Below are 13959 nucleotides of genomic sequence, written 5' to 3'. Positions count from 1 at the left end.
CATAGCAGCCTCCCGCACTCAGCAGATGTACTTGAGACGCAACTCCAAACGCTTCAAATGGCTCTGAGCACTATGGGACTCAACATCTGAGGTCATCAGTCCCCTAGAACTTAGAACTACTTAAACCTAACCAACCTAAGGACATCACACACATCCATGCCCGAGGCAGGATTCTAACCTGCGACCGCAGCGGTCGATCGGCAACAGACTGCAGCGCCTAGAACCGCACGGCCACTCCGGCCCTCGCACGACCCCTAATTTCTTGTATATTATATTCGTGGTCTTTACTCGCAGTGTATGTTGGCAGCAGTAGATCCACCGGCAGTCAGCTTCAAATGACGGTTGTCTAAATTTTCTCTGTAGTGTTCCTGGAAACAGACGTCTATTTCCCTCCAGGGACTCCAATTCGAGTTCCGGAAGCACTGCCGTAACACTAACGTGTTGTCCGAACCCACCGGTAACAAACCTTGCAGCCAGTCTCTGAATTCTACATTTACTTCTGCATCTACATGGATATTCTGAAAATTACACTTAAGAGCCCGGCAGATGGTTCATTGAACCATCTTCACAATAATTCTCTATTTTTCCACTCTGAAACAGAGCACGGAAAAAAACTAACACCTGTATCTTTCAGTGCGAGCTGTGATTTCCCTCATTTTATTATGATGATCGTTTTCCCCTATGTAGGTCGGCGTCAACAAAACATTTATACGTTCATAGAAGAAATTTGGTAGGTAGAATTTCCTGAGAAGATCCAGCCGCAACGAGAAACACCCTTCTTTTAATGATATCCACCTCAAATCAAGTATCATGTCCGTGACACTCTCTCCCCTATTTCTGGATAGTACGTGCTACACTTCTTTGAACTTTCTTCATGTATTCCGTCAATTCTATCTGGTAGGGATCCCACACTCTGCAGCAGTACTCCAAAAGAGGACGAACAAGGGTAGTGTAGGCAGTCTCTTTAGTAGATCTGTACATCTTCTAACTGTTCTGTCAATAACATTCTTTGGTTCGCCAACAACATTTTTTATATATTCTTTCCAGTCTAAGTTGTTCGTAATTATAATTCCTAGGTATCTGTCGAATTTACGGCCTTTAGATTTAATTGATTTATCGTGTAACCGAAGTTTAACGGATTCCTTTTAGCACTCATGTGGATGACCTCACGCGTTTCGTTATTTAGGGTCGATTGCCAATTTTTGCACCATACAGATATCTTTTCTAAACATTTTTGCAATTTGTTTTGATCTTCTGATGAGTTTGCTAGACGATAAACGATAGCATCATCTTTACACAACCTACGACGGCTACTCAAATTGTCTCCTTAGAATTTGAGGTAGCGAACCTGCCATCGGAGAAGTCGGTTCAAGGAGATAATAGGAATAAAATCACATTACTGGGTAATTCTTTATTTACGTTAGTTACAGTTGACTGTAAATACCATCATTGACACAATTAACTTATCGTTTGTAGTGTATCCTACAAAATGTGTTTAAACTGGCGGTCATCAAGTGGAATGCAAGCACGACATCGGCGCACCCTGGCGGACCCCGGCGCACCCTCACAAATACCCCTGGTGTGTTTCGAATCCCATCACAGGCAGCTACAATTCTGGCAGCTAGTTCCATCTTCCTAGCAGCAAATAAATAATGTACATGTAAATAAACATCGCAGTAGGTGTATACTTGCACGCGTAGTTGTTGTAAATAAGCTGGAAAACAGTAATGCTAGGCAAAGCGTTAGACAAGTTTACTTCCGTATCTCTTTAAGCTGGCTTCTTCGACTCCAGGTTCCCACCTCATATTGTTCTATGGAGCATTCTCTATGTCCTTTCACATTTTTGCACGCTCTTACGGAAGCACCCTGTAGATGAGGAACAGCAGACGGCCTAAAACACCACCTTGGCGAACGCCAGAAATCACTTCCGTTTTACTCGCGACATATCGTGACCTCTCTGACAGGAAATAACGAATCCAGTCGCATGAGTGAGACGATATTCCATAAGCACGCAATCTGCCCACAAACCGCTTGTGAGGTACAGTGTCAAAAGTCTTCTGGAAATCTAGAAATACGGAATCAATTTGAAATATGCTGCCAACAGCAATCAATACTGCGTGTGAGTAAAGAACTAGTTCTGTTTCACAAGAACGATGTTTGCTAAATCCGTGCTGACCGCGTGTCAATAGACCGTTTTCTTCGAGGTAATTCATAATGTTCGAACACGATATATGTTCTAAAATCCTGCTGCATATGGATGTCAATGATACGGGCCTGTAATTTGGTGGATTACTCCTACTACCTTTCTTGAATATTGGTGTGACCCGTGCAACTTTCCAGTCTTTGGTTAAGGACCTTTCGTCGAGCGAGCGGTTGTACATGATTGTTAAGTATCTAGTTATTGCATCAGCATACTCTGAAAGGAACCTAATTGGTACACAGTCTGTACGGGAAGACTTGCTTTTAATAGGCAACTCAAGCTGCTTCACTATGCCGAGAATATCTACTTCTAAGTTACTTATGTTGGTACCTGTTCTTGATTAGAACTCCTTCGATGTCTTCCTTTCATCCGACCTAGTACGGATCACACTCAAGCAGTACTCAAGAATATATCGCACTAGCGTCCTATATGCAGTCTCCTTTCCACATATTTCCGAAAATCTTCCAATAAACCGAAGTCGACCGCTCACCTTCTCTACCACAGTCCTCATATGCTCCTTTCATATCGTATCGCTTTGCAACGTTACGCCCAGACATTTAAACGACGTGACTGTGTCAAACAGGACACTACTAATGCTGTATCGGAACCTCACAGGTTTTGATCCTCCCACTCATCCGCATCAACTTGCATTTCTCCACATTTATATCTATCTGCTATTCATCTCTTCAACTAGAAATTTCGTCTAAGTCATCTTATATCCTCCTACAGTTACTCAACTTCTACACCTTACCGTACAATACAGTGTCGTCTGCAAACAACTGCAGACTGATGCCACCCCGTGCGCCAAATCAGATATGTGTACAGAGGCACTCCAGACCGTACCCTTATCTCTGATGATGACTCGCCGTCGAGGACAACATACTGGGTTCTATAACGTAAACAGTCTATGAGCTACTAATCTGTCAACTTATTCCATATGCTAGTGCGTTTGTTAACAGCCTGCAATGTGGCACCGTGACAAACGCTTTCCGGAAATCTAGAAATATGGAATCTGCCTGTTGCCCTTCATCCATAGTTCGCAGTGTATCATGTGAGAAAAGGGCAAGCTAAGGTAATGAAGGGTAGTTCCCAAATTAAAAAAAATTGCTGATGACGCGAGCGCATTTGGCAAGTGTGCAAGACTCAGCCTTACCTGACATATCAGATTGCAGCTAAACTTAGTTTAAATCTTAAGCTCATAAAAACACCTTTATACGATTTCAGACAAGCAAAAATATTATGATATCACCAGTCGTAGATATTAGTGGCCATCTTCTAAACGCCCTGTGAAAATTGCTTGTCCTGTTGGATGTAGAGTTAAAATGGAGTCAACAAATAACTAAACTAAACGTGCTAATTTCAGCGTGTTATACCCTTAGAAGTATCTCTTGTTGTGTTGACATAAAAAAGACTATTGGTCTCTTTTTCATGTTTCCATTGCTTGGTGTGTCATAGAATTATCTTCTGGGGCTTTGCGCCCAAAGTGATTTTTTTTTTCCGCGCGGGATTAGCCGAGCGGTCTAGGGCGCTGCAGTCATGGACTGTGCGGCTGGTCCCGGCGGAGGTTCGAGCCCTCCCTCGCGCATGGGTGTGTGTGTTTGTCCATAGAATAGTTTAGGATAAGTAGTGTGTAAGCTTAGGGACTGATGACCTTAGCAGTTAAGTCCCATAAGATTTCACACACATTTGAACATTTTGAAAATATTTTTTCAGTAGACGCGATCAATAAGAATTTTGTGTAAAATACTTAACGGCATATTTTCCAGTAGCCTTTTAAAGGATCTTCGAGTTTTCAGTTAATTCCGAATGCCTTTTCTCCTTAGTCGATTATGTTGTAACATTTCAGCTGAAATGTGTACGGAATCACAACACACTAACTTGTCTTTGGTGCAGAATAGAGTTAAGCGCTCTAGTGCAAAAGTATTCAACAAGCACCCATCTAACATAAAGCAGGAATCTGAGAACCCCAACCAGTTCCAAAGAAAATCTAAAACACACCTCATCAACGACTCTCCCAGCAAGTCATCTGACTATCTAGATTCCCGGACACAAATTGTCTGTCGAGTATACGGCAGGAGACAGCACTCGTTATAGAGCATGGATGACTCGTAGCGGTGTGCTGTAAACGATTTTCTGTGTTAAGAGACGACAGTAGCTGTTTTGTTTGAAAATAACAACGCAATCAAGTAAATACTAACGTACCTATAGGAAACAAGATCAGCTAATAGTACCTAGTGTAATTGATAAATAGTGAAAGCTTTCTCCAAAGAAGCAGCTTTCTTTCCGATTTTTTTGATTAAATATGTCAGGCTTAAGAATAAACAGCATTAAGCAGTAAAGTGGTAGTTCACTCTTGATACAATTTACAGCTTCGGTTCGTATGTTTGGCTTCTCTTTCGTTAACATACGCCTTTACCCATTACACATTCCTGGAGGTTTTCTTCCTTGATGGGATCCAGTTAACACGATGAATGAACGGATGGATGACATAACGAATGGTGTATTCTCTACTGGACGTGCATTTGAAAAACGAATTTAAGGTGATAGCTGTATTGCAATGGGGCCAAAATTGAAATGAGAGTTTTTCAAATAGACGTCATTCAAGACTATTGTGAAGTATGAATTCGATATGTATGTGCGGATCAGATGTGTGAGAGATATGTAAGACTTGACGTGATTCGACGGTAGTAATAGAAAGCTGCTCCGAAAGCAAATAACCTCGCCACGGGTTTAATCGTAGCCAAAGCCTTGCAGACCAAACTGAAACTGAACGAAGCAACATGTGGGTCAGAAGAGCCATCCGTGAAACATACAGTGGCTTCAACAGCAAAGTTATTTCTACCGACCTAACAGAAATTGCTCGAAGTTTTGACGGTGTCTTAAATCAGTCATGGATCAGTGCCGCCTATCCATTCACTTATCATACTGCTACTAAAACTGAGTATGCTAAAGATTAGGGCGAAATATTAAATTCCATTTTGCTAAACTGCTTCACCGAGAAAGACTGTACTGTGATGCCTCGTTTCAATCATCGTACTAGCAATAAAATAGGTACTGAAACTGGTGACCACAGGATAGAAAGGCAGCTAACATCGCTCAACAGAGGAAAGACGACCTTCTTGTACTGGACGAAGATATGCTCGCCGGTAAAATGGTGGATTCTTTGGAGTTCGAATGGAACTATAACGCACAAAGTATTAGTTTCGTTTTCGACAATAGAGATAAGAAGGTTTATTTAACTTCCACGTTCCACATTCCACATTCCACAGGAATGTTGTGAGTATTAACAACTGTTTCTGAATATTAAAATGTCACCTGATACACACAAATTTGTAAGATTCTTCACTTAAAGTGAAGTATAATTGACAATGTTCACTTTAAATTCTGTGCAACATATTTAACGCTTTGACTACCAATTTTATTCAAAAACATTTTTGTATCGTTATTTTAATAATCTGTTAGTTAGAACTAACAGTATGAAAATAATATTTCCCTCCGTTTCGTTTCCCAAGGAGGTTCGAGGGGTGAAGGTAAGACATACAGGATTATCATAAGTACCTCCAGGCTTTCAGGAGACGACTGAGCTATAGCTACAAGACACACTGAAAACAGACAGTGGACAGGGCATCTGTCCAATATTGTAACTCACGCTACAGGTGCTCAATACGGTCTTCGTTTGTGATGCGGCAAGCGTCAGTTGGTTGGTGCAAGGCGTTCACACTTTGTGTCCTGGAAGGTGCGAAGGCAGCCCGTTTCGCGAAGCTGCTAGCTGGGTTGCCTATATTCTTCAAAACAAACGCGAACAACTCAAGTTCGGTGACATGGTGCGTTGTCGTCCATAAAAATGTGGCTGTTTGGAAAGACGAAGTCCACAAATGGCTGCAGATGGTGTCCAAGTAGCCGAATATAACCATTTCCAGTCAGTGATCAGTTAAGTTCACCCGTGCCATTCTACGGAAACACAGCGCACACTATAACGAAGCCACCACGGGCCTGCAGAGCGCCTTGTCCACAACTCGGGTCCATGGCTTCATAGAACCTGCCCCACACTCTAACCACACCGGATGGGGGAATCATCTGACCAGTCGTCTAGCGTACAACCCACATGTTGAGAAATGCTGTGGACAATGTCATGCTGTTGGTAAAGGCTCTCGCATCGGTCGTCTGCTTCTATAGCCCATTAATGTAAACATCGATACACTGTGCTAACGGATGTGTTCATCTTACGTCCCACATTGATTTCTGCGGTTACTTCACGGAGCGTTGCTTGTCTGTTAGCACCGACAACTCTACGCAAAAGCAGCTGCTCTCGATCGTTAAGTGAAGGCCGTCGGCCACAGCGTTGCCTGTGGTGAGAGGTAACGCCTCAAATTTGATGTTCGCAGCACACCCTTGACACTGTGGATTTAAAAGATTAGTTCAGTGGTAGGCTTTCTAAGATGTTACTGACGTCTCGATCGGTGACTGCGACCTAGGGCTGAGCGTTTCCCTGCACAGCCAGGAGTAGACCACTAACTGCGGTGGAGCAGCGAAGTTGTAGGAGGCGTGGCTACCCCGGCATTTCTCAGTCGCCGGTGCGGCATGCTGCGACTGTACTCTTGTGTGGTTTCGTTGCGGAATGCGAACCTTGCTTTGGACAACACTGTAGATGTCGTGAGAAACCTATACTATTCTGTACAGAACATGAAGCACTTGCTTCTCTTACAGCAGAGGCATACCGTAGTTCGGTGGCGGAACGAAGCATTCCTACTCATTGGAATGATATGCAAGTTGTTTTAGCATTCGGAAAATGTCCTCGAACGTGACTATATCGCTAACTTCACTCCCAAGTAAAATTTGGGAACAAGTTTCACGAGCAACAAAATGTGGGAGGGATAAACTGTAGTCTGGACAAGCCGGTGTTCTGCTCTCCGTCACTTCCTGGGAGGCGTTTCTCCTTCTCACACAGGTATAATACGATGTCCTGAGAAAGACTACACTGTGATGCTAACCATTTTCCCTTCCGAGTATTTAGTGCACTTCCTAGTGTTACTTTGTCGTTTGCCGCGTGTCGACTGCATACAGACGCCCTGCAGTCTATACAAAACGCAGTTGTTGTCGCTTCTCCTGCAAGGGCGCCGCCTGCTGGGACTCCGCTCTGCCGCGCCCAGCGCCGGCCACGCCACCCACGCCCCACCCACCACCACCCCTCCCGGAGCCGCCCCCACGCCTTTCGCGGCAAGGTCCGCCCCTCCAGAGCGCCGCAGAGCAGTTGGTGCACACAGCGCTGCTACTGCTACTATTGTTGTCGCTGTCCTCCCGCAGAGGGCGCCACCTGCTGGGACGACGCGTCCGCCGCCCCCGGCGCCGGCCACGCCACCCACGCCCCACCCACCACCACCCCTCCCGGAGCCGCCCCCACCCCTTTCGCGGCAACGTCCGCCCCTCCAGAGCGCCGCAGAGCAGTTGGTGCACACAGCGCTGCTACTGCTACTATTGTTGTCGCTGTCCTCCCGCAGAGGGCGCCGCCTGCTGGGACGACGCGTCCGCCACCCCCTGCGCCGGCCACGCCACCCACGCCCCACCCACCACCACCCCTCCCGGAGCCGCCCCCACCCCTTTCGCGGCAACATCCGCCCCTCCAGAGCGCCGCAGAGCAGTTGGTGCACACAGCGCTGCTACTGCTACTATTGTTGTCGCTGTCCTCCCGCAGAGGGCGCCACCTGCTGGGACGACGCGTCCGCCACCCCCGGCGCCGGCCACGCCACCCACGCCCCACCCACCACCACCCCTCCCGGAGCCGCCCCCACCCCTTTCGCGGCAACGTCCGCCCCTCCAGAGCGCCGCAGAGCAGTTGGTGCACACAGCGCTGCTACTGCTACTATTGTTGTCGCTGTCCTCCCGCAGAGGGCGCCGCCTGCTGCGACGACGCGTCCGCCACCCCCTGCGCCGGCCACGCCACCCACGCCCCACCCACCACCACCCCTCCCGGAGCCACCCCACCCCTTTCGCGGTAAGGTCCGCCCTCCAGAGCGCCGCAGAGCAGTTGGTGCACACAGCGCTGCTACTGCTACTATTGTTGTCGCTGTCCTCCCGCAGAGGGCGCCGCCTGCTGGGACGACGCGTCCGCCGCCCCCTGCGCCGGCCACGCCACCCACGCCCCACCCACCACCACCCCTCCCGGAGCCACCCCACCCCTTTCGCGGTAAGGTCCGCCCTCCAGAGCGCCGCAGAGCAGTTGGTGCACACAGCGCTGCTACTGCTACTATTGTTGTCGCTGTCCTCCCGCAGAGGGCGCCGCCTGCTGGGACGACGCGTCCGCCACCCCCGGCGCCGGCCACGCCACCCACGCCCCACCCACCACCACCCCTCCCGGAGCCACCCCACCCCTTTCGCGGTAAGGTCCGCCCTCCAGAGCGCCGCAGAGCAGTTGGTGCACACAGCGCTGCTACTGCTACTATTGTTGTCGCTGTCCTCCCGCAGAGGGCGCCGCCTGCTGGGACGACGCGTCCGCCGCCCCCTGCGCCGGCCACGCCACCCACGCCCCACCCACCACCACCCCTCCCGGAGCCACCCCACCCCTTTCGCGGTAAGGTCCGCCCTCCAGAGCGCCGCAGAGCAGTTGGTGCACACAGCGCTGCTACTGCTACTATTGTTGTCGCTGTCCTCCCGCAGAGGGCGCCGCCTGCTGGGACGACGCGTCCGCCCCCCCCTGCGCCGGCCACGCCACCCACGCCCCACCCACCACCACCCCTCCCGGAGCCGCCCCCACCCCTTTCGCGGTAAGGTCCGCCTCTCCAGAGCGCCGCAGAGCAGTTGTTGCACACAGCGCTGCTACTGCTACTATTGTTGTCGCTGTCCTCCCGCAGAGGGCGCCGCCTGCTGGGACGACGCGTCCGCCGCCCCCTGCGCCGGCCACGCCACCCACGCCCCACCCACCACCACCCCTCCCGGAGCCACCCCACCCCTTTCGCAGTAAGGTCCGCCCTCCAGAGCGCCGCAGAGCAGTTGGTGCACACAGCGCTGCTACTGCTACTATTGTTGTCGCTGTCCTCCCGCAGAGGGCGCCGCCTGCTGGGACGACGCGTCCGCCACCCCCGGCGCCGGCCACGCCACCCACGCCCCACCCACCACCACCCCTCCCGGAGCCACCCCACCCCTTTCGCGGTAAGGTCCGCCCTCCAGAGCGCCGCAGAGCAGTTGGTGCACACAGCGCTGCTACTGCTACTATTGTTGTCGCTGTCCTCCCGCAGAGGGCGCCGCCTGCTGGGACGATGCGTCCGCCACACCCGGCGCCGGCCACGCCACCCACGCCCCACCCACCACCACTCCTCCCGGAGCCACCCCACCCCTTTCGCGGCAAGGTCCGCACCTCCAGAGCGCCGCAGAGCAGTTGGTGCACACAGCGCTGCTACTGCTACTATTGTTGTCGCTGTCCTCCCGCAGAGGGCGCCGCCTGCTGGGACGACGCGTCCGCCACCCCCGGCGCCGGCCACGCCACCCACGCCCCACCCACCACCACCCCTCCCGGAGCCACCCCACCCCTTTCGCGGTAAGGTCCGCCCTCCAGAGCGCCGCAGAGCAGTTGGTGCACACAGCGCTGCTACTGCTACTATTGTTGTCGCTGTCCTCCCGCAGAGGGCGCCGCCTGCTGGGACGATGCGTCCGCCACCCCCGGCGCCGGCCACGCCACCCACGCCCCACCCACCACCACTCCTCCCGGAGCCACCCCACCCCTTTCGCGGCAAGGTCCGCACCTCCAGAGCGCCGCAGAGCAGTTGGTGCACACAGCGCTGCTACTGCTACTATTGTTGTCGCTGTCCTCCCGCAGAGGGCGCCGCCTGCTGGGACGACGCGTCCGCCTCCCCCGGCGCCGGCCACGCCACCCACGCCCCACCCACCACCACCCCTCCCGGAGCCACCCCACCCCTTTCGCGGTAAGGTCCGCCCTCCAGAGCGCCGCAGAGCAGTTGGTGCACACAGCGCTGCTACTGCTACTATTGTTGTTGCTGTCCTCCCGCAGAGGGCGCCGCCTGCTGGGACGACGCGTCCGCCACCCCCGGCGCCGGCCACGCCACCCACGCCCCACCCACCACCACCCCTCCCGGAGCCACCCCACCCCTTTCGCGGTAAGGTCCGCCCTCCAGAGCGCCGCAGAGCAGTTGGTGCACACAGCGCTGCTACTGCTACTATTGTTGTCGCTGTCCTCCCGCAGAGGGCGCCGCCTGCTGGGACGACGCGTCCGCCACCCCCGGCGCCGGCCACGCCACCCACGCCCCACCCACCACCACCCCTCCCGGAGCCACCCCACCCCTTTCGCGGTAAGGTCCGCCCTCCAGAGCGCCGCAGAGCAGTTGGTGCACACAGCGCTGCTACTGCTACTATTGTTGTCGCTGTCCTCCCGCAGAGGGCGCCGCCTGCTGGGACGATGCGTCCGCCACCCCCGGCGCCGGCCACGCCACCCACGCCCCACCCACCACCACTCCTCCCGGAGCCACCCCACCCCTTTCGCGGCAAGGTCCGCACCTCCAGAGCGCCGCAGAGCAGTTGGTGCACACAGCGCTGCTACTGCTACTATTGTTGTCGCTGTCCTCCCGCAGAGGGCGCCGCCTGCTGGGACGACGCGTCCGCCACCCCCGGCGCCGGCCACGCCACCCACGCCCCACCCACCACCACCCCTCCCGGAGCCACCCCACCCCTTTCGCGGTAAGGTCCGCCCTCCACAGCGCCGCAGAGCAGTTGGTGCACACAGCGCTGCTACTGCTACTATTGTTGTCGCTGTCCTCCCGCAGAGGGCGCCGCCTGCTGGGACGACGCGTCCGCCACCCCCGGCGCCGGCCACGCCACCCACGCCCCACCCACCACCACCCCTCCCGGAGCCACCCCACCCCTTTCGCGGTAAGGTCCGCCCTCCAAAGCGCCGCAGAGCAGTTGGTGCACACAGCGCTGCTACTGCTACTATTGTTGTCGCTGTCCTCCCGCAGAGGGCGCCGCCTGCTGGGAAGATGCGTCCGCCGCCCCCTGCGCCGGCCACGCCACCCACGCCCCACCCACCACCACCCCTCCCGGAGCCACCCCACCCCTTTCGCGGTAAGGTCCGCCCTCCAGAGCGCCGCAGAGCAGTTGGTGCACACAGCGCTGCTACTGCTACTATTGTTGTCGCTGTCCTCCCGCAGAGGGCGCCGCCTGCTGGGACGACGCGTCCGCCGCCCCCTGCGCCGGCCACGCCACCCACGCCCCACCCACCACCACCCCTCCCGGAGCCACCCCACCCCTTTCGCGGTAAGTCCGCCCTCCAGAGCGCCGCAGAGCAGTTGGTGCACACAGCGCTGCTACTGCTACTATTGTTGTCGCTGTCCTCCCGCAGAGGGCGCCGCCTGCTGGGACGACGCGTCCGCCACCCACGGCGCCGGCCACGCCACCCACGCCCCACCCACCACCACCCCTCCCGGAGTCACCCCACCCCTTTCGCGGTAAGGTCCGCCCTCCAGAGCGCCGCAGAGCAGTTGGTGCACACAGCGATGCTACTGCTACTATTGTTGTCGCTGTCCTCCCGCAGAGGGCGCCGCCTGCTGGGACGACGCGTCCGCCACCCCCGGCGCCGGCCACGCCACCCACGCCCCACCCACCACCACTCCTCCCGGAGCCACCCCACCCCTTTCGCGGCAAGGTCCGCACCTCCAGAGCGCCGCAGAGCAGTTGGTGCACACAGCGCTGCTACTGCTACTATTGTTGTCGCTGTCCTCCCGCAGAGGGCGCCGCCTGCTGGGACGACGCGTCCGCCACCCCCGGCGCCGGCCACGCCACCCACGCCCCACCCACCACCACCCCTCCCGGAGCCACCCCACCCCTTTCGCGGTAAGGTCCGCCCTCCAGAGCGCCGCAGAGCAGTTGGTGCACACAGCGCTGCTACTGCTACTATTGTTGTCGCTGTCCTCCCGCAGAGGGCGCCGCCTGCTGGGACGACGCGTCCGCCACCCCCGGCGCCGGCCACGCCACCCACGCGCCACCCACCACCACTCCTCCCGGAGCCACCCCACCCCTTTCGCGGTAAGGTCCGCCCTCCAGAGCGCCGCAGAGCAGTTGGTGCACACAGCGCTGCTACTGCTACTATTGTTGTCGCTGTCCTCCCGCAGAGGGCGCCGCCTGCTGGGACGACGCGTCCGCCACCCCCGGCGCCGGCCACGCCACCCACGCCCCACCCACCACCACCCCTCCCGGAGCCACCCCACCCCTTTCGCGGTAAGGTCCGCCCTCCACAGCGCCGCAGAGCAGTTGGTGCACACAGCGCTGCTACTGCTACTATTGTTGTCGCTGTCCTCCCGCAGAGGGCGCCGCCTGCTGGGACGACGCGTCCGCCACCCCCGGCGCCGGCCACGCCACCCACGCCCCACCCACCACCACCCCTCCCGGAGCCACCCCACCCCTTTCGCGGTAAGGTCCGCCCTCCAGAGCGCCGCAGAGCAGTTGGTGCACACAGCGCTGCTACTGCTACTATTGTTGTCGCTGTCCTCCCGCAGAGGGCGCCGCCTGCTGGGACGACGCGTCCGCCACCCCCGGCGCCGGCCACGCCACCCACGCCCCACCCACCACCACCCCTCCCGGAGCCACCCCACCCCTTTCGCGGTAAGGTCCGCCCTCCAGAGCGCCGCAGAGCAGTTGGTGCACACAGCGCTGCTACTGCTACTATTGTTGTCGCTGTCCTCCCGCAGAGGGCGCCGCCTGCTGGGACGACGCGTCCGCCACCCCCGGCGCCGGCCACGCCACCCACGCCCCACCCACCACCACCCCTCCTGGAGCCACCCCACCCCTTTCGCGGTAAGGTCCGCCCTCCAGAGCGCCGCAGAGCAGTTGGTGCACACAGCGCTGCTACTGCTACTATTGTTGTCGCTGTCCTCCCGCAGAGGGCGCCGCCTGCTGGGACGACGCGTCCGCCACCCCCGGCGCCGGCCACGCCACCCACGCCCCACCCACCACCACCCCTCCCGGAGCCACCCCACCCCTTTCGCGGTAAGGTCCGCCCTCCAGAGCGCCGCAGAGCAGTTGGTGCACACAGCGCTGCTACTGCTACTATTGTTGTCGCTGTCCTCCCGCAGAGGGCGCCGCCTGCTGGGACGACGCGTCCGCCACCCCCGGCGCCGGCCACGCCACCCACGCCCCACCCACCACCACCCCTCCCGGAGCCACCCCACCCCTTTCGCGGTAAGGTCCGCCCTCCACAGCGCCGCAGAGCAGTTGGTGCACACAGCGCTGCTACTGCTACTATTGTTGTCGCTGTCCTCCCGCAGAGGGCGCCGCCTGCTGGGACGACGCGTCCGCCACCCCCGGCGCCGGCCACGCCACCCACGCCCCACCCACCACCACTCCTCCCGGAGCCACCCCACCCCTTTCGCGGCAAGGTCCGCACCTCCAGAGCGCCGCAGAGCAGTTGGTGCACACAGCGCTGCTACTGCTACTATTGTTGTCGCTGTCCTCCCGCAGAGGGCGCCGCCTGCTGGGACGACGCGTCCGCCACCCCCGGCGCCGGCCACGCCACCCACGCCCCACCCACCACCACTCCTCCCGGAGCCACCCCACCCCTTTCGCGGCAAGGTCCGCACCTCCAGAGCGCCGCAGAGCAGTTGGTGCACACAGCGCTGCTACTGCTACTATTGTTGTCGCTGTCCTCCCGCAGAGGGCGCCGCCTGCTGGGACGACGCGTCCGCCACCCCCGGCGCCGGCCACGCCACCCACGCCCCACCCACCACCACCCCTCCCGGAGCCACCCCACCCCTTTCGCG

General features: G+C 56.7%; 1 protein-coding gene across 1 annotated transcript in view; it reads left to right on the top strand.

Annotated features, from left to right (window-relative positions):
• The window catches only part of LOC126260780 (mucin-19-like), a 65731-nt gene that overhangs the window by 12129 nt on the left and 39643 nt on the right, over positions 1–13959 (top strand). Inside the window, exons 2-14 of the mRNA XM_049958117.1 lie at positions 7314–8768; positions 8855–8961; positions 9049–9346; positions 9433–9543; positions 9626–9731; positions 9818–10885; positions 10972–11077; positions 11164–11269; positions 11356–11461; positions 11739–13381; positions 13468–13578; positions 13661–13803; positions 13854–13959. Coding sequence (XP_049814074.1) covers positions 7314–8768; positions 8855–8961; positions 9049–9346; positions 9433–9543; positions 9626–9731; positions 9818–10885; positions 10972–11077; positions 11164–11269; positions 11356–11461; positions 11739–13381; positions 13468–13578; positions 13661–13803; positions 13854–13959 — 5466 coding nt within the window. The remainder of the gene's footprint in view (positions 1–7313; positions 8769–8854; positions 8962–9048; positions 9347–9432; positions 9544–9625; positions 9732–9817; positions 10886–10971; positions 11078–11163; positions 11270–11355; positions 11462–11738; positions 13382–13467; positions 13579–13660; positions 13804–13853) is intronic.

Source organism: Schistocerca nitens, chromosome 5, assembly GCF_023898315.1.
Source record: "Schistocerca nitens isolate TAMUIC-IGC-003100 chromosome 5, iqSchNite1.1, whole genome shotgun sequence".
Lineage (NCBI taxonomy): Eukaryota > Metazoa > Arthropoda > Insecta > Orthoptera > Acrididae > Schistocerca > Schistocerca nitens.
The sequence above is the reverse complement of the archived record's forward strand: the minus strand, read 5'-3'. Positions and strand labels throughout refer to the sequence as shown.